Genomic DNA, 25,609 nt, shown 5'->3' with positions numbered 1-25,609 from the left:
CCCTCAGCTGCCAAACTTCGACACGATGTACAAATGAAAATAATTTAAACACTGGGGAGGTAAAAAGGAAGACAGAGGTTACAAGATAGGCTCATGTGGTTGCTTTCATTTAGCAGTTCACGCATCTGGAAGGCTTTCTGTGTGTTTTTTTTTTTTTTTTTTAAACATCTTAAAGTTGTTATAGGGGAAATTGTAGTGACTGCTATATTTAGATTGCCTAACACCGAATGAGGCACAATTTCTGTGGAAAAAATAGTATGTGATCATTTATTAAAGTCTGTATTATACTATATACGTGCAAGGAGGCTGAATTATGTGGAGCTGGTTCAGAAATTTTCCACAACACGTTTTTTCATTGGAAAATGATTCGTCAAAACCAAGCTATAGTGTTAGTCCCCCTCTCTCTCTGTGACCCAAAGCTTATTTAATTATTTATACCAAGTGAAACCACTCCAACTGGAGAGATTGCGAACAAGACCAACTCTATAGTCCTGTGGTTAGGGCACTCACCAGGGATGTGGGAGACCCAGGTTCCTACTCTGAATCAAGCTATTGGCTATTCCAAGGTGGGTTTCTCTCTCCCTCAACCTTAACGTTTTTTAGCATAGTCCTTCTGCATGTGATATATTTTCTGTATTACTGTTCACATCCCCAGGAAAAACAAATGCTGAATACGTTACAAGTGAAATAAAAAGAGCCCTTGGAATAGGACTGCATTCAAACTCCTCACTCCCTCATAATGCCATGTGACAGAGCCCTATCAACCAGGGAAACTCGGGCTATAAGAACAGAATTAATGCTCTAACAGGGCCAATAGCAACACGAATGCAAAAGGACAATGGGACTGGAATGGAGAGCATAAGCGATGTTCAGGACAATCAAGGCCAAAAAAAAACGCACTAACAGCAAGGAGGATTCCAGAAAGCCTGTTTCTATAAGGAATCCTGGATCAAAATATGATAAAGCTCTACTGAGTTAATCCTGAGGTAATCTCAATAGGAATGATGTTATCTAAAGCAAGACATCTAATGAACCTGGTCAGCATCGTCCCTGAAGTTATTGGCAAATCAAGTGTCTTCTCTGAGGCACTGGGCCAGAGGAGGCCACAGGCTGAATCTAGAGCAAGAGGGAGGATGTGTCTGAAGATTCAGGGGACGGCACTGCAGATGACCTGGAGATTTAACTGACCCCTTAATTTTGCTATTCCTGGACCTTGATGGCAGTGTAGACTTAAGTAGCAGGAGAGTTGACTCTGTTTCCACGAGATACTGGATTACGGATTTCCTGCTACCCCATAGTTGTTATATAGAGAGAGCTTCAAAACACACACAGAGAGGAAAGGGTTACTGTAGTGCAGAGGAAATTTCTGTAGTTATTGTTTTAATGTATTTGACAATATTGCCTGATGCAGGGAAAGTGTGCAGGACTGGTTAATGTGTACTGGCAGCTAAGTCCTGATGGAATTTGATTTCTATTGACCATGTCCTGCAGAAATCTCAGGTAATTGCCAGCTCAGAGCTGGAGCTCCCTGTAATGAAAGCCCAGTGCCTTTTGCTAATTTTGTTTACAGTGGTTTTGCATTTTCTCGTCACTAGATGGCACAGTGCAACTTTTCAGACATCATAATTGCTTTTCGTGCAAACGTATTACTACCTTATTGGAGGAGACTTGCTTTCTCTTCTTGAATTCACTGGGCAACGGTAGCCCTTTTAATTGGGTTGGATGTAGAATAAAAATATAGTAAAACTTGTGTTTAAAACTACAAGTACGTATCCTTTTAAAAAGCTAGCAGAGGGTTTTGCTGTGTCCTGTATTGGGGCTGGTGTGGAGGTGCTTCGTGCCTGTGGGAGTCCTGAGAAGCATTGTTCCTGAAACAAATGCAAATGCCCTCAGAAATGCAGTGAGTGCAGTGTCTGCTGGATGCTGCGGAGGAGAGGCAGGGCTACCCAGGACCGTCCCTTTTGTTTCCTGATTTGTGCTATTGTGCCCAGTCCTCACATTGGGCATGTCCTGATGCACCTATGCAGGAGTTGGGTAATCTTGCTTACACAGTACAAGAATGATTTTTTCCATTATATGTTGAGAAATTCATAAGCTGTTGTTATTTGGGAAATGCAAGGTATATATTTTCTTTGTCTTTTTAGTTTAACTCCTGTCCCAGCCCCTCTCTGTCCTGTTTGAATCCATTCTAAAATTTGGAACTGTTTTAGCGTGAGCATTGGTAAGCTCTTGTGGCCTTGGGGAAAAGAAAAGTAAAAAAAAAAAAAAAAAAAAAAAATTAATGGAGATATCCTATCCCCTAGAACTGGAAGGGACCTTGAAAGGTCATTGAGTCCAGCCCCCTTCCTTCGCTAGCAGGACCAAGTGGCCCCCTCAAGGATTGAACTCACAACCCTGGGTTTAGCAGGCCAATGCTCAAACCACTGAGCTATCCCTCTCCCCTCGGGTAAGTGCATATTTATTTTTGTCCCATGCAGTTCTCATTCATTGAACTTGGTGGTCAGTAATACAGCATCAGCTTCTAGTGAGGCTGCTGAATTTTTAAATGTAATTCAAAGCATCTATGTATTTTTCTCTGCATCCACTCATCGATGGCAAATTTTTAAGCAACATCTGGGAACATCCTCTCTGACACTGAAACCACTGATTGCCACACTATGGGAAAGTCGAGTGGAGGCGATAAAGCCTATCAAACACCAAATTGGGAAGATAGATGATGCCATAGTTGCCATTATGGAGGATAATGCTATGACAGGAACTGTTCGTGGGAGAACAGTGGCAGAGGGAAATGGAATCACCAGAAACATACATAACTTCAAATTTCTGTGTGGCTTAGTGTTGTAGCATGACATACTGTTTGAAATAAATGTTGTTTGAAATAAAAGCAAGAGACTCCAAGGTGTTGACTTTGATATATCTGGAGCAATGGAACAACTGGACAAAGCAAAGTCATACCTACAGTCTTACCGGTCAAATGAGGGATTTCAAAACGTTCTGAAGAGTGCACAGAAGTTGGCAGAGGAACTTCACACTGAAGCTATTTTCCCACCCATTTAAGAATACAAGAGTCACCGAAGAAGACATTTTGGTTACGAGGCATGAGATAATCCCATAAGAGACCCCAAACAACAATTCAAAGTTGAATTCTTTAACCGGGTGCTAGATTGTGCAGTACAGTCAGTTGAAGAATGTTTCATGCAGCTCAAGGAACACAGCAGTATATTTGGGATGTTGTATGATATTCCAAAACTCCTCACTATACCTGAAGAAGACCTACACCAGCAATGCAGGGCACTAGAGACAGTGTTGACATATGATGACATGCGCGATATTGATGCGAGTGATTTAGGTGATGAACTGAAAGCCTTTTCAAGATACATTTCAGCAGGATCAACTCCAAAGGCTGTTCTGGAATATATATGCACAAATAAGATGACCACCCTCTTTCCAAATGCTTTTGTTGCTCTGCGCATACTTCTAACACTTCCGGTAACAGTTGCCAGTGGAGAACGCAGCTTCTCCAAGCTGAAGTTAATAAAAACACATCTACGCTCCACAATGACATAGGAGAGACTGGTCGGCCTTGCAACCATCTCAATAGAGCATGAGCTGGCCCAGACTGTGGACCTTCAGGAAGGAGTTCAAATCTTTGCAACCAAGAAGGCACGGAAAGTACCACTTTGATTATTCAAACAGATAAAAATGCCAGTGTTTACTATGCAGACAAGAAAAGTTACATTTGCTGTTCAGGCGTTTGAAAGTTGTGTTACTTAAAATTTTTGAACAAGGCATTTTAAGTTGTTAGTTCTTCTTTATTGGGGTAGGTAGCAGAGCAGTACCATGAGGGGAGTAGAACAGGAATAAGGCAGAATTGAGACCTTTCAAAGTTTTGGCCCAAGCGAGGGGGGATGGGGGCCTCATTTGAGCTCCCCGCCTCAGGTGCCAAAATGTTGTGGGCCGGCCCTGCTCTGACCTGGTAAAATTTTAAGGCAGGATCCTACTCATTTGTTTGTCTCAGGCTGCAGATTTGTCATAGTAAGTGAGGGTGAAAGTCACCACGGTATCATTGTAACCATGTGACAAGTCATGGAAATCGCAGCAAAAACTGTGATTAAGTCATGGACATGCTTTGTAGCAGTGAGCAGAATCAGGTCTCTTAAATCTTTTTCTTAATAACCTCTTGGGTACTTCACTACTACACCTATTCAACTCCCCTTATCCTCCTCATAAACGTGCAGATTTCTTTTTGTTAACCCTATCAGTATCAGGTACCGAAGATAGATACATTTAACTTATTTATAGGTTTTCTATGGCCCTCTTCAGCCTAGTGTCTGAATATCTAAGAAATATGAATGAATTTAGCCTCATAAGACACCAGAATTATTACAAATGGGAAACCGAGGCACCAAATGGTTAAGTGACTTGGCCAAGATCACACCGAAAGCAGAACTCGGGAACAGCACCCAGGTCTACTAAGTCCCAATCCAGTGACTTGACCACAGGACCATCCTTCCTTTCTAAATAGACAGGCTGATTCCCATTCTGCTCCTTTTTGTGAAGAAGTATGGGTACTGATCCCCTGATCTTTAGTGGTCTCCTGTGCTCGCCATTAAGTCTGTAAAACTGTTCACTTGCACATTCACTTGTTTGTTTGTATGTGAAAATGCCCAAATGTCAAGAGTCACTGGCATTTTAAAAACCAGGATATTCATGACAACTGTCCAGCCTTAGTTATCATACAAATGTAAGTTTTGCACACTCATTTGTGGAATCCAAATATGGTACTCCAATGATTGTAGCTGTTAGGACTTTCAAAGTCTTGTGAAAACAACAAACCTTTGTGTTGAAAACAGGTCTAATAATGCATCAGTGTGGGACAGTGCAATCTCAATCATACAACTAATCTTTTGCTGGTGAAATAGCAAGAATATTGAAAATCCAGGGCAAAAGTGAATGTGATAGGAAACTCCAAAGAGTGTCATGGGTCAATGAACATTTTTATTAATCAGTGTTGGTAGCAAAACTAATAGGAGCAACAAAGAGAAATGAGATGGGAAATTTGAGATTGCTATTTCCAATAATGAGGGAGATGTGAATATTGTTAAGGTTAAAAAAAGATAATTTTAGTTGGATATATACAACATCATTTTTGGTCATGAGAGAGTTGATAAAAAAATTGTGATTCACAAGCTTCTTGGATCAAATTTTATAGAAGCTGAGACCTGGAAGTGTTCAAGGATGAGGCAAGCTCATGTGTTCTTCAGTTCTTTAATCTTAACAGGACCCCATAATGTGTGGAAGCATGTGGGACAGAAGCAGAAACTGAAAACACTGCTGTGTTTCCTGATTTGTATTAGTTCTGAATTATTATTAGTCACAAATACCATAAAAGAGCTACTGCTGTTTTCCAGCCAGGACAGATTGCTGTTGCAAATGGTGATTGTTAAAAGATCATCCTCTGCCTGTGGATAGACTAGCATAAATCAAAGAAGACATGTACACATGGATAATCTTAAACTGTTTTCTGTTGAGTTACAATTGGGGAATATGCTATCTGACTCAGGGATGCAATTAGAGGAATGTGACAAGTTAAAATACTGTAGATCACTGTGGCCTGGTCTACACTACAAACTTAGGTCAACAGAAGACACCTTAAATTGACTGAATAATGTATGAGTCTACACTACCAGGTCCCTGCCACAGACCTAAGTCGCCTGTAACATCGACTTCTGTACTTGACCTCCATGAGAGGTGTAGTGCTTGATTCGATCTTGATGGATCAACAGAGAGCTAGTGTAGACACAACATTGTGTAATTCAACTTAATTGGCCTCCAGGAGGTGTCCCACAATGCTCTGCTGTGACCGCTCTGGAGATCGTTTTCAACTCCACTGCACAGCAGCCAGGTACACACGAAAAAGCCCCTCCCCTGGTAAAGCCCCGGGAACTTTTGAATTCCCATTTCCTGTTTGATGAGTGTGGAGTGCTCTCCAGAACAGCTGATCATGGAAACTCAATGCCCCAAATGTGCTCCAGCCTGGAGTACACAGGAGGTGGTTGATCTTATTGCTGTGTGGGGAGAAGAGTCTGCAAAGAAATGCTGCAAAAGAAATGCTGACATCTGTGCAAAGATCGCACAGGGCATGGGGGAGAAGGGCTACACCAGGGACACGCAGCAGTGCAGCATGAAAATAAAAGAACTTTGGCAAGCATACCAGAAGACAAGAGAGGCGAACAGTTCTGGTTCTGCCCTACAGACATGCCACTTTTACAATGAACTGCATGCGATTCTGAGCAGCAACCCCACCACTACCCCCAAATGCAGCGTGGACACCTCCCAGGAGTCTGAGTATTGGGCCACCGCAGGCAACAATGAGGAGGACATTCTGGAAGAGGAGGAGATTGGGAGACAGGCGAGCGGTGGATCCATTCTCCCCAACAGCCAGGAGCTATTTTTAACCCTGGGCCCAGCCAGTCACAGGACAGAGTGGTGGCCGAGTGTGATGCTGGGAAGGCACCTCTGGTGAGTATACATTTCCAATCGAAGTGTAGGGGTTACATGCTATTATATTTTATGTTTAATCTGAACAAAAAATGAGGTGGAGTGGGCATCTGCTTCCCGGTGGCCAATCCAGCTACACAGAGGGTGCTCTCCAGAAAAGCCTGTTTACATGCACAGGGATGGCCCTGGAATCCTCCATGGAGATTTCTAGGAAACTTTGCAGAAGGTTTCTGGGAAGGGCTGGCTTATTTCTTCCACCACGGTAGGACACTTTCCCCCGCCACACCAGTGGTGTCATTGCTGGCATCATTGCGGTACACAGCATAGCAACACAAGGACCAGGCCTGTACCCAGGTGCTTGCAGCATCTGCTCCCTTGCCGCCTCTGTTACCCTTAGGAGACTGATATCACATAGGGTCACCTAGGGGAAACGGGGGAAGTTCTCATTACAAGTGGTCATACTGCAAACAGTAGAGTATTTGATCCACCCCCCCCCCCAGTGAATTCTGGGTCCCTCTTCCACGCTTTCCCTAATGTGCCATGGCTTTGGTTGGCATGGATTGGAGTGTTGTACCAGCAGTGTTAAGGGAACGGGGGGATACACCCCTCCCCTGCTGCCTGGAAAAAAGACAGCAATTTGGGTGTCTTAATGGTGGTCCCTGTTGCTGGGGAAGGGGGCATTGTCCAGCTGTGCTCCCAATGTGGGTATGCCAGAAGTTGCAGCACAAGGCCTGTCGCCCATGCTGCAGGGCTATACTCACCATGGCTGGAACAGCAAACCGACTCATTGAATAGCTAGGAATTCTGATTATGTTCTGGCTTGCACTGAAGTGTAATAAGGGGAGGGTTTTTTTTTAAATAGCAACCTTGCACTAGACTCAGGGTATGCGCTGACAATGGTTGCCTTGTGCTTTGCATGCTTTACAGAGGAAATCTTGTCCTTCAGCACATCCTCCACACCAGGAGAGAGGCTTTCAGAGATTAGAAGGCAGAAAAAGAGGACATGGGATGACATGCTCAGCGAGATAATGAATGTCTCCAGGACAGCTGAGGAGGAGCTTGGAGCCTGGAGGATTTCACTCTCTGAGAAACTGGACATGGATGTGGAGAGCATCCCAGGAGCATGAGTGTGCCATGCAGGAGGAGATGCTGAAGATTATGAAGGACCAGTCAGACATGTTGAGGCGTCTGATTTGAGCTTCAAGAAAAGCAGCTTGAAGCTAGACTTCCTCTGCAACCCCTGCAGAACTGCCTGCAAGAATCGCCCTGCTCCCCCAAACATTCAGGGTGGTGAGGGAGAAAGCAGGAAGTTCAGTAATCCTTCCACTCAACCCCGTGGGAGGGTACAAGAAACAGAAGGCACCCATTCCAAGACCTTTGGTGGTCAAGAAGGCCGTGCTTTCAAAATCAAGCTGACTTTTTTTTCTCCCATCCCAATTTTATAAGCCCATTTGCCCAAGGTTAACTTAGGCCTGGTCTACACTAGGCTTTTATGTCGACTTTAGCGCCGTTATATCGAATTAACCCTGCACCCGTCCACACCAGGAAGCCATTTAGTTCGACATAAAGCTCTCTTTAAATCGATTTCTGTAATCCTCCCCAACGAGAGGAGTAGCGCTAAATTCGACATGGCCATATCGAATTAGGCTAGGTGTGGATGGAAATCGACGCTAATAGCTCCGGGAGCTATCCCACAGTGCACCACTCTGTTGACGCTCTGGACAGCAGTCAGAGCTCGGATGCTCTGACCAGCCACACCCCCGGGAAAATTTGAATTCATTTTCATTTTCCTGTCTGGGCAGTTTGAATCTCAGTTCCTCTTTGGACATCGAGGGGAGCTCAGCAGCAGTGGCAACTATGCAGAGCTCTCCAGCAGAGATGGCCGTGCAATCCAATAGAAAGAGGGCCCCAGCATGGACGGATCGGGAAGTCTTGGATCTCATCGCAGTGTGGGGCGATGAGTCCGTGCTTTCAGAGCTGCGCTCCAAAAGAAGGAATGCTAAGATCTACGAGAAGATCTCCAAAGCCATGGCAGAGAGAGGCTACAGCCGGGATGCAACGCAGTGCCGCGTGAAAATCAAGGAGCTGAGACAAGGCTACCAGAAGACCAAAGAGGCAAACGGACGCTCCGGATCCCAGCCCCACACATCCCGTTTCTACGAGGCACTGCATTCCATCCTTGCTGCGGCCGCCACCACTACCCCACCACTGACCGTGGACTCCGAGGATGGGATCATGTCCGCGGCCGGTTCCTCGTCGGACATGACAGCGGACGGGGAAGATGAAGAAGGAGATGAGGAGGACGAGGCAGTCGACAGCGCTTACCAAGCTGATTTCCCCGACAGCCAGGAGCTCTACATCACCCTTACAGAGATCCCCTACCAACCCTCCCCAGCATGTAACCTGGACACAGATTCAGGCGAAGGATCAAGCGGTAAGTGCTTTAAACATATTAACCTTTATTTTTTACAAAACTTGAATATTAATACTAAGAACAATCTGTGAATCATGATTTCTTCCCCCTGGGCGCTTAAGTAATCAGTAACAACTATTTAAAAAAAATCAAACAGTGTCCGGTTGTGCATGATTGTGCTGCCCAAGCTGCTCCACTCTTTAGTGCCTGCTACTGCAGCTATATTAGAATCCTGTCTATATGTCCGGGGATAGAGCAGTAGTCCTCCACGGACATCTCCACAAAGCTCTGCTGCAGGTAATGGGATAGCCTGTTCATCAGGTTCCTGGGGAGAGCGGCTTTACTTGGTCCTCCGAAGTAGGAGACGTTCCCGCGCCAGGAGACAAGCAGGTACTCCGGTATCATTGCCTTGCATAGCATGGCGGCATAGGGCCCCGGTCTCTGCAGGCTTTCTCGAAGCATCCGTTGGATCTCGGTGTCCGGGATCCTCATGAGAGTTATGTCGCTCATGATGACCTGCTTTGAATTAGGTAGGGGACTGTTAGTATTGGGACTGCTTGCAACAAGTTCCTTTACAGAACTGTGACCGCTGGTTTACAGCCACGCGGTGGGGGCGGGAGAGGGGCAGCATACAGGGATCTTTCCCTGGCTCATCCGCGAGGGGGTGGGACAGGGCCAGAGTTCCTGCTTGGCCGATTGCTGGCAGCACAGACTGGCAGTGCTTTCAATGTGAAAGGAGGCCAGTGGTACTCCTACAGTTTTAAGCAGCCACAAGTCTACGGCTTACCATGTTTGCCTGCTACAGAGAGTACCGTGTCCTGCCCCGCTTCCCAGATCGGCAGTGCAAAAGCCCAGGCACTGAAGGCGAGGTTCGAAAATTCGACCTTGTCCTGAGTGCGCATGTGATAGGTGTGGTTCATGGTCTTGTTCACAGAGAAAAACTATGTTCTTGATTCACAACCACATTTTTCTTTCGGAGGAATTCACTGCCTTTTCCTCATTCCCACAGCCACATCTGCAACTGTCTCCCAACCCAGCTTGGCATCACACTCCCAGAGGCTAGCGCACATTAGGTGGAGAAAGAAGAAGACGCGAGAGGACATGTTCTCAGAACTAATGGGCTGCTCCTGAGCCCAGGCAGCACAGCAGAACCAGTGGAGGGAGAATTTGTCACAAATGCACCGGACACACATGGAACGTGAGGAGAGGTGGCGGGCAGGAAGACCAGCAGGCGACTCAAACGCTGCTTGGACTTCTGAGGGAGCAAACGGACACGCTCCGGCGCCTTGTTGATGTTCTGCAGGAACGGAGGCAGGAGGACAGAGCCCCGCTGCAGTCTATCAGGAACCGCAGTCCCCCGCCACCAAGTCCCATACCCCCCCTCTCCCAAAGTCCAAAGAAGGAGGGGTGGCAGAGTCCGTGAAAACTCTCACTCCACCCCTGCAGACTGCTCAAGCACCAGAAGGCTGTCATTCCCCAAAATTTGAAAAGTCCTTTCCTGCCCGCCTCACCCAAGCCCCCGTCCGACTTTCACCCCCCAGTTTCCTGTCTGGTTGTTAAGAAAAAATATGTTTCTGTTCATTACTGTTTCAGTCAGGTTCTTTTGAGGGAGAGTCTGTCTGGAGGGGGGGAAGGGGCTTGGTAATTGGACAGGACAGTGACCTTTAGCAGGGTACAGAGGCGGTGTCAGGTCCAGCATCAGGACACATACACAGTGCAGTCACTGGTTACCCTGGTCAGTCTGGGAGGTGTTTTTCATGTTCTGGGGGGGGGGTTGCTCTGTGACTTTGTGGCGGGGGAGGGCAGTTACAGATCTTATGCAGCGGTCCTTATCATGGATCACAGATCCACGCAGCAGGGGATATGTAACCCTACCCCCCCTGCCAGAAAGTCACATAGCCGACACATACACACAGTCCCCCCCAGGAGTGCTGGCAGGCTCCATTGAAATAACCAGTCCACCAGTGCGGAGCCTGTCATTCCGGGAGTTTAGAAGCATCATTTGCATCACAACCCTAAACCCGCCCCCCGCCACAGTCTGCGTCCCAGGTTTAAAATATTCCCGCGAAAACAGCAATACAGACAACGGTGTTCATTAACAAAATCTAAATGATTTTATTTTTTGGGAAGGGGAAGGGGGTGAAGGGGGTATGTAACTGGAGAGGATAGTGAAAATGAACTGGGTAAAGAAACGGGGGCAGGTTCAGCTTTTCTGTCCACAAACTGAAAAGTCACTGGTTGCCCTGCTCACTCAGGAACCTAGCTTTCAAAGCCTCCCGGATGCACAGGGCGTCCCGCTGGGATCTTCTAATGGCCCGGCTGTCTGGCTGGACGTAATCAGCAGCCAGGCTATTTGCCTCTAGCTCCCACCCCGCCATAAAGGTCTCCCCCTTGCTCTCACACAGATTGTGGAGCACACAGCAAGCTGCAATAACGATGGGGATATTGGTTTCACTGAGATCACAGCGAGTGAGTAAGCTTCTCCATCTCCCTTTGAGACGGCCAAAAGCACACTCCACCACCATTCTGCACTTGCTGAGACGGTAGTTGAACAGTTCTTTTTCTGTGTCCAGGGCGCCAGTATAGGGCTTCATGAGCCAGGGCATTAGCGGGTAGGCTGGGTCCCCGAGGATGACTGTAGGCATCTCCACATCCCCAAGAGTTATTTTGTGGTCTGGGAAGTAAATACCTTCCTGCAGCCGTCTAAACAGACCAGAGTTCCTGAACACGCGAGCGTCATGAACCTTGCCCGGCCATCCGACGTAGATGTTTGTAAACCGTCCCCGATGGTCCACCAGTGCTTGCAGCACCATTGAAAAGTAGCCCTTTCGGTTGATGTACTGGCTGGCCTGGTGGTCCGGTCCCAGGATAGGGATGTGAGTCCCATCGATAGCCCCACCGCAGTTTGGGAATCCCATCGCGGCAAAGCCATCTATGATGACCTGCGCGTTTCCCAGGGTCACTACCTTTGGGAGCAGTACCTTCACGATCGCCTTGGCTACTTGCATGACAACAACCCCCACGGTAGATTTGCCCACACCAAAGTGGTTCGCGACTGACCGGTAGCTGTCCGGCGTTGCAAGCTTCCAGAGGGCTATGGCCACTCGCTTCTCAACTGTGAGGGCTGCTCTCATCCTGGTATTCTGGCGCTTCAGGGCAGGGGACAGCAATTCACAAAGTTCGAGGAAAGTCCCCTTCCGCATGCGAAAGTTTCGCAGCCACTGGGATTCATCCCAGACCTGAAGCACTATACGGTCCCACCAGTCCGTGCTTGTTTCCCGGGCCCAGAATCGCCGTTCCACGATATCCACATGACCCATTGCCACCGTGATGTCCTGGGCGCTGGGGCTCGTGGTTTCTGACAGCTCTGTGCTACTCTCCGACTTCAGGCCATCACGGCGGTGTCGTAGCCTCCTCGCCTGATTACTCTTCATCTGCCTCAGGGAAAGGTGTATGATAAGCTGCGAGGTGTTGAGAACGGCCACAAGTGCAGCGATGGTCGCAGCGTGATCCATGATCGCAGTGCTGTGGCGTCCGCGCTGTCACTGACCAGAAAAGTGCGCGAACTGATTTCCCGCCGGCGCTTTCATGGAGGGAGGGAGGGCGTTAGTGACGGACGGATGACGACAAATTTTTTTTACCCAGAAGGCATTGGCGGCTCGACCCAGAATTCCGATGGGCAGCGGGGACTGCGGGAACTGTGGGATAGCTGCCCACAGTGCACCGCTTCCAATATCGACGCTCGCCCGTTAGTGTGGACTCACAAAGTCGAATTACTGTCCTTAGTGTGTCCTTAGTGTGGACACACACGTTCGACTTTGCAATATCGATTCCACATATTCGATTTAAGTAAAATCGAATTACCCTCGTAGTGTAGACATACCCTTATTTTTCTGTTATTTCAGTTTCATTGTGTGTGTACAATACAAGTAAACATTTCAAGAAAGAAATGCTCTTTATTGATTCCAGTCGTGGGGAATGGGGGTTACAGGGAACCCGTGTAATGGAGGGGATGGTTTGGGAAGGCACAATGCAGATAAGCGGCACACATTACTGTGGCTCTTTACTGAAATAGGTTGGTTTCCCAGGACCACGATTGGCATTTCAATGTCATCAATGGTTATTTTGTGGTCTGGAAAGAAAGTCCCTGCTTGCAGCTTTCTGAACCGACCTTTTTTCTTAAAGATGCTCTCATGCACTTTTCCTGACCATCCCACACTGATGTTGGTGAAACACCCCCTGTGATCCACCAGCACTTGCAACATCATTGAAAAGTATCCCTTGTGGTTTATGTACTCTTTGGCCTGGTCTACACTATGAGTTTAATTCGAATTTAGCAGTGTTAAATCGAATTAACCCTGCACCCGTCCACACAACGAAGCCATTTATTTCGAAATAAAGGGCTCTTAAAATCGATTTCTGTACTCCTCCCCGACGAGCGGAGTAGCGCCGAAATCAATATTGTCATTTCGAATGAGGGGTAGTGTGGCTGCAATTCGATGGTATTGACCTCCGGGAGCTATCCCACAGTGCACCATTGTGACCGCTCTGGACAGCAATCTGAACTCGGATGCACTGGCCAGGTAGACAGGAAAAGCCCCGCGAACATTTGAATTTTATTTCCTGTTTGCCCAGCACAGGAGAGCACAGGTGACCACAGAGAGCTCATCAGCACAGGTAACCATGCAGGCCGATAATCGAAAAAGAGCACCAGCATGGACCGTACGGGAGGTACTGGATCTGATCGCTATATGGGGAGAGGATTCAGTGCTAGCAGAACTTCGTTCGAAAAGACGAAATGCCAAAACTTTTGAAAAAATCTCCAAGGGCATGATGGACAGAGGCCACAATAGGGACTCAGAGCAGTGCCGCGTGAAAGTCAAGGAGCTTAGACAAGCCTATCAGAAAACAAAGGAGGCAAACGGTCGCTCCGGGTCAGAGCCGCAGACATGCCGCTTCTACGCTGAGCTGCATGCAATTCTGGGGGGGCCGCCACCACTACCCCACCTCTGACCGTGGATTCCGAGGCGGGGGCAATCTCATCAGCCACACCTGAGGATTCTGCGGACGGGGAAGAGGAGGAGGAGGAGGAGGAGGACGAGCTTGCGGAGAGCACACAGCACTCCATTCTCCCCAACAGCCAGGATCTTTTTCTCAGCCTGAGTGAAGTACCCTCCCAAGCCAGTACCCAAGACCATGACCCCATGGAAGGGACCTCAGGTGAGTTTACCTTTTAAAATATAAAACATGGTTTAAAAGCAAGCGTTTTTTAATAATTAATTTGCCCTGAGGACTTGGGATGCATTCGCGGCCAGTACAGCTACTGGAAAAGTCTGTTAACGTGTCTGGGGATGGAGCGGAAATCCTCTAGGGACATCTCCATGAAGCTCTCCTGGAGGTACTCCAAAAGCCTTTGCAGAAGGTTTCTGGGCAGTGCAGCCTTATTCCGTCGTCCATGGTAGGACACTTGACCACGCCATGCTAGTAGCAAGTAATCTGGTATCATTGCATGACAAAGCCTGGCAGCGTATGGTCCCGGTGTTTGCTGGCATTCAAGCAACATCCGTTCTTTATCTCGCTGTGTAATCCTCAGGAGAGTGATATCGCTCATGGTAACCTGGTTGAAATACGGGAATTTAATTAAGGGGACAGAGGTGGCCGTTCCTACTGGGCTGTTTGCCTGTGGCTGAAAAGAAATCCTTCCCTGTAGTAAGCCAAGCGTGGGGGGGGATTGGCGCTGAGCTTTTCACATGTGGCTAGCAGGGATCTTCCCTGATACCAGCCACGCGGTGGGGGGAGGGATAAAGCGATCATCCCAGAGAATTGGATCGGGGGGCGGGGTGGTTAGTTTGTTTTCTGCTGCTGAAGGTTAACAGGAAAACCGCAGCACTCAACGGGCTTTGCTTGGTATGTGGGAAAGGAGGGCGCAGAAGCCGAAAGACAATGGCTTACCATGGCCGCATGCAAGCCGAATTCTGTTGCCCGGACCTGCGTCTGTGATCTCTAGCAGCAAAGCCACTCATTATTAAGAGGCAAAATGCGACTTTGCACAGAAATCACATGTGCTATGTAATGTGAATAGTGTTGTTCACCGTGAAAGAGTATAAGCATTGTTCTGTAAAATGTATCTTTTTAAAAAGTTCTCTCCTTTTTTCCCTCCCTCCAGCAGCTGCAAATTTTTCAAGCCTCCCTCCTCCGTCCCGAAGGCTATCTCAGATAAGGCGTTGGAAAAAGAGGACGCGAGATGAGATGTTCGCGGAAATCATGGAATCCACCTGCAATGAAAGAGCTCATCTGAATGAGTGGAAGGACACGGTTTCAAAGTATAGGAAAGATGCCAGTGAACGTGAGGACAGGAGGGACCAACGTGAGGACAGAAGGGACCAATGTGAGGAGAGGAGAGACGCTCGAGATGAGAGGTGGAGGCAGGAAGATCAGGAGGCAGGATGCAACGCTGGGGCTGCTGCGTGAGCAAACAGACATGCTCCGGCGTCTGGTGGAGCTTCAGGAATGGCAGCAGGATCACAGACTGGCGCTACAGCCCCTGTATAACCCCCCCTCACCATGTTCCATAGCCTCCTCACCCAAACGTGTAAGAACGTGGCGGGGGGGGGAGGCTCTGTGCACCCTCCCATTCCACCCCAGTGGACAGCCCAAGCAAAAGGCTGTCATTATTTTAACCTTTTTTTAGTGGCCTTTTCCTTCCCTCCGATCCTCCTCCCAAACCCCACCCGGGCTACCTTGTCAGTTCTCTCCCTCTTTTTATAATCAATTAATAAAGAATACATGATTTTTAAACGATAGTGACTTTATTTCCTTTGAAAACAAGCTGTGATCAAAGGGGGAGGGTGGGTTGCCTACAGAGAATGAGTCAATAAAGGGGGCGGGTTTTCATCAAGGAGAAACAAACAGAACTTTCACATGGTAGCCTGGCCAGTCATGAAACTGGTTTTCAAAGCTTCTCTGATGCGCCGCACTTCCTAGTGTGCTCTTCTAATCGCCCTGGTGTCTGGCTGCGCGTAATCAGCAGCCAGGCGATTTGCCTCAGCCTCCCACCCCGCCATAAAGGTCTCCCCCTTACTCTCACAGAGATTGTGGAGCACACAGCAAGCAGCAATAACAACGGGGATATTGGTTTGGCTGAGGTCTGAGTGAGTCAGTAACATGCGCCAGCGACCTTTTAAACGGCCAAATGCACATTCTACCACCATTCTGCACTTGCTCAGCCTGTAGTTGAACAGCTCCTGACTACTATCCAGGCTGCCTGTGTATGGCTTCATGAGCCATGGCATTAAGGGGTAGGCTGGATCCCCAAGGATAACTATAGGCATTTCAACATCCCCAACGGTTATTTTCTGGTCCGGGAAGTAAGTCCCTTGCTGCAGCCGTTTAAACAGATTAGTGTTCCTGAAGACGCGAGCATCATGAACCCTTCCCGGCCAGCCCACGTTGATGTTGGTGAAAGGTCCCCTGTGATCCACCAGTGCTTGCAGCACCATTGAAAAGTAACCCTTACGGTTTATGTACTGGGTACCCTGGTGCTCCGGTGCCAAGATAGAGATATGGGTTCCATCTATCGCCCCACCACAGTTAGGGAATCCCATTGCAGCAAAGCCATCCACTATGACCTGCACATTTCCCAGAGTCACTACCTTTCGTAGCAGCAGCTCAATGATTGCTTTGGCTACTTGCATGACAGCAGCCCCCACAGTAGATTTGCCCACTCCAAATTGATTCCTGACTGACCGGTAGCTGTCTGGCGTTGCAAGCTTCCACAGGGCCATCGCCACTCGCTTCTCAACTGTGAAGGCTGCTCTCATCCTGGTATTCTGGCGCTTCAGGGCAGGGGAAAGCAAGTCACAAAGTTCCATGAAAGTGCCCTTACGCATGCGAAAGTTTCGCAGCCACTGGGAGTCATCCCACACCTGCAACACTATGCGGTCCCACCAGTCTGTGCTTGTTTCCTGGGCCTAGAATCGGCGTTCCACGGATGGAACCTGCCCCATGAACAACATGATCTCCAAAGCGCCGGGACCCACGGTTTGAGAGAATTCTGTGTCCATGTCCATGTCCTCATCACTCTCGTCGCCGCCTCCTCCTCGCCTCGTTTTTCTGGTCCTGGTTCAGCATAAACTGCGCGATAATGCGCAAGGTGTTTACAATGTTCATGACTGCTGTCTTGAGCTGAGCGGGCTCCATGCTTGCCATGGTATGGCGTCTGCTGTGTTCACCCAGGAAAAAAGGCGCAAAACGGTTGTCTGCCTTTGCTTTCATGGAGGGAGGGGTGAGGCTGTACCCAGAACCACCTGCGACAATGTTTTTTGCCCCATCAGGCACTGGGATCTCAACCCAGAATTCCAATGGGCGGGGGAGACTGCGGGAACTATGGGATAGCTATGGGATAACTACCCACAGTGCAACGCTCCAGAAATCGACGCTAGCTCCGGTACATGGACACACACTGCCGAATTAATGTGCTTAGTGTGGCTGCATACATTCGACTTTATACAATCTGTTTCCAAAATTCGAATTCTGTAAATTCGGATTAATCCCGTAGTGTAGACATACCTTTGACAAGGTGGTCTGGTGCCAAGATAGGTATATATGTGCCATCTATTGCCCCACTGCAGTTAGGAAACCCCATCACCGCAAAACCATCAACTGTGTCCTGCACATTGCCCAGAGTCACTACCCTTCTTAGCAGAAGTTGATTAATGGCCCTGTACACTTAGATCACAGCAACTCCCACGGTGGATTTACCAACTCTGAATTGATTCACCACAGACCAGTAACAGTCTGGCATTGCAAGCTTCCATAGAGTGATCACCACTCGCTTCTTCACTGTCAGAGCAGCTCTCATTTTAGTGTTGCTGCACTTCCGGGCTGCGGAAAGCTCTGCACAAAGTTCCTGGAAGGTGGCCTTCCACATTCGAACGTTCTGCAGCCACTGCTCATCATCCCATAGATGGATAACGATGCGGTCCCACCAGTCACTGCTTGTTTCCTGGGACCAGAAACGGCGCTTCACTGTGTTCAGTTGATGCGCGCCTGCCAGCAGCCCGCGGGAATTGTTTTGTTCTATGGCTTGCAGCAGGGCTGCGTGCGTGACAGTGCAATGTTCCGCACTGCGGCTCCTGTCTTGGCTCTGGAAATACTGAGGATAAGGTGCAAGGTGTTTATAATGCTCACAACAAGAACGCACAGCTGAGCAGGGTCCGTGCTTCTCAGGCTATTGCGTATGCGCTGCTAAAACCTTTGAAAAAAGGTACGAAAAAAACATGGGTTGTTTGCCATTGATATCAGGGGAGGGAGGAAAGTGCATCATGGGAGACCAAAGCCATGTTGTCATTCCCTCCCTCCCCCCCACAACAATGTTTTGGTTCCATGAGGCTTTGCAAGCCCTTCCCAAAACCCTGTGTGGCTATTTGCACCATGGGATTGCTACCCACAGTGCACTGCTCTGTGCATCGATGCAAGCCCTGCTAGTGAGGACGTACTCCACTGAGACAGTGAGCGTGGTGTGGACACACGATTGACTTAATGTGGAGGCTTGATGTTGACTTACATTAAGTCGACTTAACTTTGTAGTGTAGACATGCCCTGTGAGTCTGACTGTTGCTGCAGTTACACAAGACACTCCGCAAGGTGGCACTAGAAAATGAACTGATCATGTGCTCTTCTATTATTCCCGTTCAAACTTTGCTCTCTCTGCAGAACCATACTTTACCCCACTTGCTGACTATTCAGCTGTGCGTATGTGTATTGGGCAACCTATAGAACCATACATCGTATTCTTTTACAGCCTCTTTCATATAAAGGCAAGTAATAGGTGTGTATGACAGGGCAGGTACTTGTGCAGAACGGGGTAATGATGGAGGTAGGTAAGAGTCTTCTTGTTGCTACGTTTTTCAACAGATCATTTGTATTATACAATGCAATATACGTGTGCAGCATTTTATGAGCAAATACCACTAGTATCGGCCATCATGCAAAGTCATGTATTGTGTGTGTATTGAATTAAACCCCAGTGTATTAACAGTGCCATTATGGCACCCTCTGTCATTGTAACATTCACTGTTGGGTCACTTTTGCTGCCAGTAGGACCTGCAATACAAGAGTGTGTGGTCAGTATAGGCTTTATACTCCAGAAGACTTTTCTTATAAAGAAACATATTTGCAAGGACATGCATCCCCTCCGCCCAACTCTCCCTAAAAAAGGGTGTTTACAAACTGCTGGAAGGGGCTGGGATAGAAGCTTTACACCTGTTCTGGATAGCGTAAGAGGATTGTTTTGGACTATGCTGAAACTTGTCATGGGAAAAAAATCATTGGAACAGTGTTTTATTCACGGTGGGTGAAATTCACACCGACGCACAGGGCTAGCACAAAGCCTGTGTATCACTTCAGTTTCCCTGGAACCCACAAAGCCGTGCATAGGCCTCATGCTGGTCACTTTCTGCAGAGGATTGAATTTCACCTAGAATGAGCAACACTGTTCATTTTACAATTCAATTTGAATCCATCAGATAAAGCACTGGGTTTGGGGGTAGTGGTAATTTTTAATATAGATTTTAAAATTACCTGCACATCAATCACTTTTGATTAAGCTCTTCATGCCTGGGAGCTGTCAGTCTGGCTTCACGGACTCTAAATGCTAAATGCAAAGTGATTTGAAGCTTAAGAGCTCCGACTCTCTAGGATCAAGACATCTATCCTCATTGAAAGGGAATTTAGTGTAAGGTATTTTGGGGATTGCTTTTCCTGGCGCTGTCTTCGTGACTTATATGCATAGGACGGGTTTTATTTGGGAAAGGGTTGGGGGCAAAGGGAAGATTACTTGTAGTCTGCTGATAAGTTGTTACCATTAGGAAACCGTCTAAAGAGGAGAGGAGTGCTTGCTGTTATGATAATGTTGATAAACTAAAGAAAATTGAGATCACGATCTGTATGGAGAGATATGGAGAGAGCAGCAGTGAAGTTGTTGCCAAGTAACTGCACCAAAAATGAAAACGCTGTAGTTATGATTTCCATTTCCTTTCTCCTAAGGGCAGGGTGGTTTCTTTCTAACTCATTGGGCTTTAAGGGTTTTAATTATTGCAACAGGATGTGAAGAACTATTTCAAACACTAAAGGAATCCACCACAGTGCTAGCAGAAACCTAAATGAGTTAAATATTGGAACAGACTGAACTGAACTTTGAATACTTCAGTAGCCATTGGCAAGGTTGGGTTTTAAAAATGCATTATCTTGTGCAAAAGTGCTCAATACTATCCCATTAAAATATATTGAGATGATGATTATTCTATAACTGAATTATATTGAATATTCGCTGAGCCAAAGTACATTTCAACCATTACCTCGACTTAAAAATGCTTGTAATTAATTGGATCAATCACAGCAGTGAAATAGATAGATAGATAAAATATGACTCCAAAGAAAGCAGCCATGCCACAAAGATGTAAAGAAATGAAAATGTACTGCCAGTGTCTTTGTCTTTGCATATATTATAAACCAAGAATACAGTGTTTCACTTCTGGATTTTGTGCATACACACAGACATCTTCATAGTTCATGTTAAATAATCTACCTCATTTTCTTGTTTGCCATTTTAATTGTGTTTTTAAAATATAATGATATAAAAAGGGTTAAACAGAACTCAAATCTTCTAGACATAAGCCTCGCTGTACTTTCTTGACTGACTCTGTGTTCTGTCCACATGCCAGATAAACATCATAGCAAATAAAAAGGGTCCTAGTAAAATGCCCACCTGAACGTAATTTATTTGAATAGTTCATTTTCCTGGCAATGGGAACACTCAGTCCCTCATTGACTGTGTCTTCTGCCAGATGGATACGTGGCACAGGAAGGGCTCTCAGCTGTAAGGGGTAGCCCTCTGTGTATGGATATGTGTGAGCATGTTACAGGCTTCAAATGAATTCAGAGCCCTGAGGTCACAGACAGCAGAAGCTCACCCCGGCGCTTTTTAAAACTCCCCACGTGTTTTTTGAAATGTGTTTTCCTGATTGCTCACCTTAGTGAGCACACCTCTGAGCATACCTTTGCTGTTTGCGTTTGGCTGTCCAACCATGCTGGCTGTATGAACAGAGAGCTACTAGACACACTTCTGCCTGGAGCAGGCAAGAAGTATTGGATCTCCTGGGCCTATGGCAGGGGTGGGCAAACTTTTTGGCCTGAGAGCCACATCGGGTTCCCAAACTGTATGGAGGGCCGGGTAGGGAAGGCTGTGCCTCTGCAAACAGCCTGTCCCCTGCCCCCATCTGCCCCCTCCCACTTCCTGCTCCCTGACTGCCCCCCTCAGAACCCCCGACCCATCCAACCCCCCTGCTCCTTGTCCCCTGACCGCCCCCCCGGGACTCCACCCCCTATCTAACCCCCCATCCAACACCCCCTGCTCCCTGTCCCCTGACTGCCCTGACTTCTATCCGCACCCCCGCCCCCTGACAGGCCCCCCGGGACTCCCACGCCTATCCAACCGCTCCCTGTCCCCTGACTGCCCCCCGGGACTCCCTGCCCCTTATCCAACCCCCCTGCTCCCCACCCCCTTACCATGCCGCTCAGAGCCTGGCCGGAGCCAGCCATGCCGCTGCACTGCCCAGCAGGAGCCTGCAGCCCTGCTGCCCGGAGCACTGGCGGCACGGGGAGCTGAGGTTGCTGGGGAGGGGGGACAGCAGGGGAGGGGCTGGGGACTAGCCTCCCCAGCCAGGAGCTCAAGGGCCAGGCAGGATGGTCCCATGGGCCGGATGTGGCCTGTGGGCCGTAGTTTGCCCACCTCTGGCCTATGGGGAGAAGAGGTTGTGCAAGCACACCTAAGGAACAGCTGTAGAAACATAGACATCTATGAGCAGATCGTATGGAGAATGTTGGCAAAGGGGCATGACAGAGATCAGCAGCAGTGCTGCATGAAAGCAAAGAAACTATGCCAGGCATACCAGCTAGTTCTGGGGAGTGGAAATCTAAGTCCTGATCTGATCCTTTCTCCTTTTGCTTTGCTGGCTTGTGCTACATTAATTGAATTGTATTGTTGTATAAATGGGGTACTTACTAATGCTGTATCCTAGATTTTTGATGTTTCATATACAGTATATGAGATCCTCACTTTAAAAATAATCCACTCTGCATGGCTGATGGTAAAAAGGAAATAATCTGCACAGTTGGGAATACAGATCATCTGCTTCTGTACATATTTGTTGCCTCTGCAGTCCTACAGCAAGTTAGAATCCTCTTTGTTTTTAAGTTTAATTGAAAATCAGTTGTACAGGGGTTGCATTAGGATGTTCGGATGAGAGGGACCAATACAATGTTCTGGAAAAAATCTTCAACCAACCAAACGTCCGTGTAGCTTCCTCCAGGATGTTCTCTGCCATGTTTCTGTGTCTCTGCTCACCAATGAGGATAGGGGCTGTTTTGAGAGTTACAAAGCAATTGATACAGAGGGAGCATACTGTAGTCCAGTATAGCTTTCATGATCTCCTTGGTGCTTAGTTATGCATTGTGTGCTGATAGTAGCTCGTTTCCAGATGTAGTAGGATTAGGCCTAATTTCCGGTTCAGATGTGTATCTCTAATGTAACTGTTTTGTTGCTAGGTAATCGGCAAGGGCGATGTGGCTGTGCCATCACATCTCTACAAGGTGATTCTCGCCAGGCGAAGCAGAATGTCCTCAGAGCCCCTGGTGCTGGGGGCCTTTGTGGTGCCCAATGATCCCATCGGCTTCAGTCACCAGCTACCTGAATTTCAAGTGCATATTGAAGACCTGGAGAAAATGTCAGGGTTGGTTTTCTTCCCACAAGTGGACAAAACCAAAGATCTTAAAAATATCTGTGATGTAGACACCTGTAAACTGATGGGGTTTGATGAGTTTACGTTGTACATCACCGCCCGGAAAGTTCACAGTGCCAGAACACTGCACAGGCTGGAAAAGGTCATGTCCGAGTTAAGGGAGACGGGAATTGAGCCTGACGAATATCTAGTGAAGCTTTACAAGAAGAAGGAGGAAGAACTAGTGCAGCAAAAGCAAATGGAAGCTAGAGAAGGGAGAGCTGGTTGAGTACGCGGTTCAGAAAATATATGTGGAATGGTATTCTCTCAGAAAGGAGGCGCGTGCACACACTCAATTTGGATTTCATGATTTGGCCATTTTAAAAAAAAAAATGGGGAAACAATTAGAAGTATGCGTTCAGGGTAATGTTAATTCTCTTGTAACCTGATGTATGTATGATTTGCTACAGTACTGTGTGGGAAATGAAAATAACCCTTTCCTGGCATGACTGGATTATGGGGCCTCTGAAAAAGGCTTTGTACTATTTTCTAAACCAGACGTCAGAATTGGGGTTTGTATGGAATCCCTTCTAGGAATATTATAAAAATAGACAGTGGGCACCTTGGGAGTATAACTGGAATCGGTCTAAATGTAACTGACCCTACACATGTATTTTAATACAAAGCTGTAGAATAAATGGTGTTACTGTGAGGTGGGGTTTTTTTGTTTTGTTTTTTTAATGAAAGAAATGCTGACGTGAGATTTTTTAAAAATCCTGTAACATTTATAAACCACTGTCTAGTCAGTGGCAAATCTCTCATTGACTTCAGTGAGGCCAGAATTTCTCCCATTCATTTTATTAAGTATAACGAAATGCATAGTACCTCCCAACACAACAAGCTACCTCACCTCACCTCACCTGGAATCCCCTTAGGGGCCTTGGCAAACACACAGCCCAGCAGGATATTGGAGACGCAGTGTATCCCCATGATTCCATTGGCAAGGGGATGGGATAGACAGACTTACCTGAGCTGCAGTCATCAGGGTTCAGGATGGGTCTTACCATCAAAACATAGCCATAGGAAGGGCAGAAGCCTCACAGCGGTGTGTAAAGGAAGGTACTTTTTGGAGGAAGCAGTTTGCTCCACCCATCAGGATAGGCCACTCTCTCATTTGTGTTTCAGTATAAATAAATCTGCACTTACCCTATCTAATGGGTAATAGGGAAGCACATACTAGTAGAGGGAGGGGTCTGTTATTTTTGTGGATCCAGGCTCCTATTAGTTATTATCCACCCCTACCTGGCAGGTGAGTGTAGTGGAAGTAGGAATTCAGGGACTGAGTGTGGTTTAATTTCATTCCTAACAAGGAGGGCTATAAAATCCATAAACCGTCCCCTCTGGTCTAATAAAGTCATATGCTGTGTCAGCCTCATGGGCAGCAAGTTCAAAGGCAGCAGGTATCCCCTTCAGCTTCTAGAGCTGCCATACCACCGAAAACCACACTGTGCAGAGAACCCTGTAAATTGTGACTCTGTTGCCAGTAGAAATCATACCAGCAACAGTAGCATAGCTGTAGCACATATTTTCTTATGGGAGCAAGCTGCACAGAGCATCCGCTCTATTTCAGCACTTACTCCAGGTCTTACATACCCCCTTGAATTCCTGCAGGGCCCACTTAGCATGATTTTCATGTCAAAGGGCTCACCATGTGGAATCTACTCCTAGGATTTTCAACTCCATCTGAGTGCAGTCACTGCTCCGGGGTTCCCCTCTGAAGCATGCAAGACAGGGGACCATAAGGCCCAGGGTAAATAGCTGGTTCTGGCCTAGCAAAAACACATCCCTATCTGGTACAAACCACAGAATACAACCATAGGCATTTACTTTGCTTGTTTCACAAATTGAGGTAATAACTTTGGCCACTGTAACAAAGCTTATTTATAGTCCCTCACTGTCATGGGGATTTCCAAGTGAAACAGAAAATACAGCACAAATAATGACATCTCTTGACTTGTTTATTTCTAAGCATAAATAACCACCTGATATGCTCTGAGCCATGTACAGCAGAGTTAGTGGCTATCAGTGGTTGTGTCAAAATTCCTCACGATCAGACTGTTAAATGCTAATGCCTTAACTAGAGTTTCTGTACAATACGTATTCATTTTCCACTCTTAGCCATCATCCAGGTCTACCAAAATGCCCAGTTTTCATTGGAGAGGTTATAAAATGGCTAATTGTGATAGAAACCAGTAGTGAAAAGTGCTAGCGTTGGTTTTTGCTTTGGGTGTCCTAGTGTTTTGGCCTCTAAGGCTAAAGTAAGAGAGTTGTAGGGTGGGGACATCTAGATTCTATACCATTTGCAATCTGATACAATCATTTCCTGATCTTTTCTTGACCTGCTGCTCTCCTGTGTTCTCTCAGACCTTGATTCAGAGCGTGTGAGTTGGTATACAATATGTTTTCATTTGCTAATATGCAGAGACTAATAAAAGGAGAAACTGTTGTTCTCAAGTGGTCCTCTCAGCGGTGTACCTTCTCCTTTTGGATTCAGTGCTACTTACTGGCATGAACCGCAATCCACCATCGTTTCATTTTCATTTGTGTTCCTTTTGTCAGGGGTATGAAATGTAAATGCAGTTCTGATATTTGGCCTTTAGGGGGCAGTTGAACTCTATAATAGATATTTGGCTACTGACTGTTCCAGCTGCATATAAACTTTAAGGGGCTGAATGTTTTATGGAGGATTCAACTGACATAGCTGTAAATAACAAAGACACTTGGGCTTTGTTTCCCCCATGCTAACAACTGCCTTTCCTGCTTATAATGCTACTACAACCCCTTTTTAAAGAATTATGATTTCATTTATTACACTAGACAGCTGTGCACAGTGCAAACCCGTGACCTTCCCAGATGA

General features: G+C 47.1%; 1 protein-coding gene across 1 annotated transcript in view; it reads left to right on the top strand.

Annotated features, from left to right (window-relative positions):
* EXOG (exo/endonuclease G) overlaps positions 1–23,385 on the top strand; it is a 37,150-nt gene extending 13,765 nt beyond the window's left edge. The window contains exon 6 of the mRNA XM_024201979.1: positions 22,520–23,385. Within this exon, the coding sequence (XP_024057747.1) occupies positions 22,520–22,981 (462 nt within the window). The 3' untranslated portion in view covers positions 22,982–23,385. The remainder of the gene's footprint in view (positions 1–22,519) is intronic.
* Positions 23,386–25,609: the final 2,224 nt, after the last annotated feature.

Source organism: Terrapene carolina, unplaced genomic scaffold, assembly GCF_002925995.2.
Source record: "Terrapene carolina triunguis isolate 2854851 unplaced genomic scaffold, T_m_triunguis-2.0 Scaffold111, whole genome shotgun sequence".
Taxonomy (NCBI): Eukaryota; Metazoa; Chordata; order Testudines; family Emydidae; genus Terrapene; species Terrapene triunguis.
Note: the sequence above shows the minus strand (reverse complement) of the source record. Positions and strands in the feature narration are given on the sequence as shown.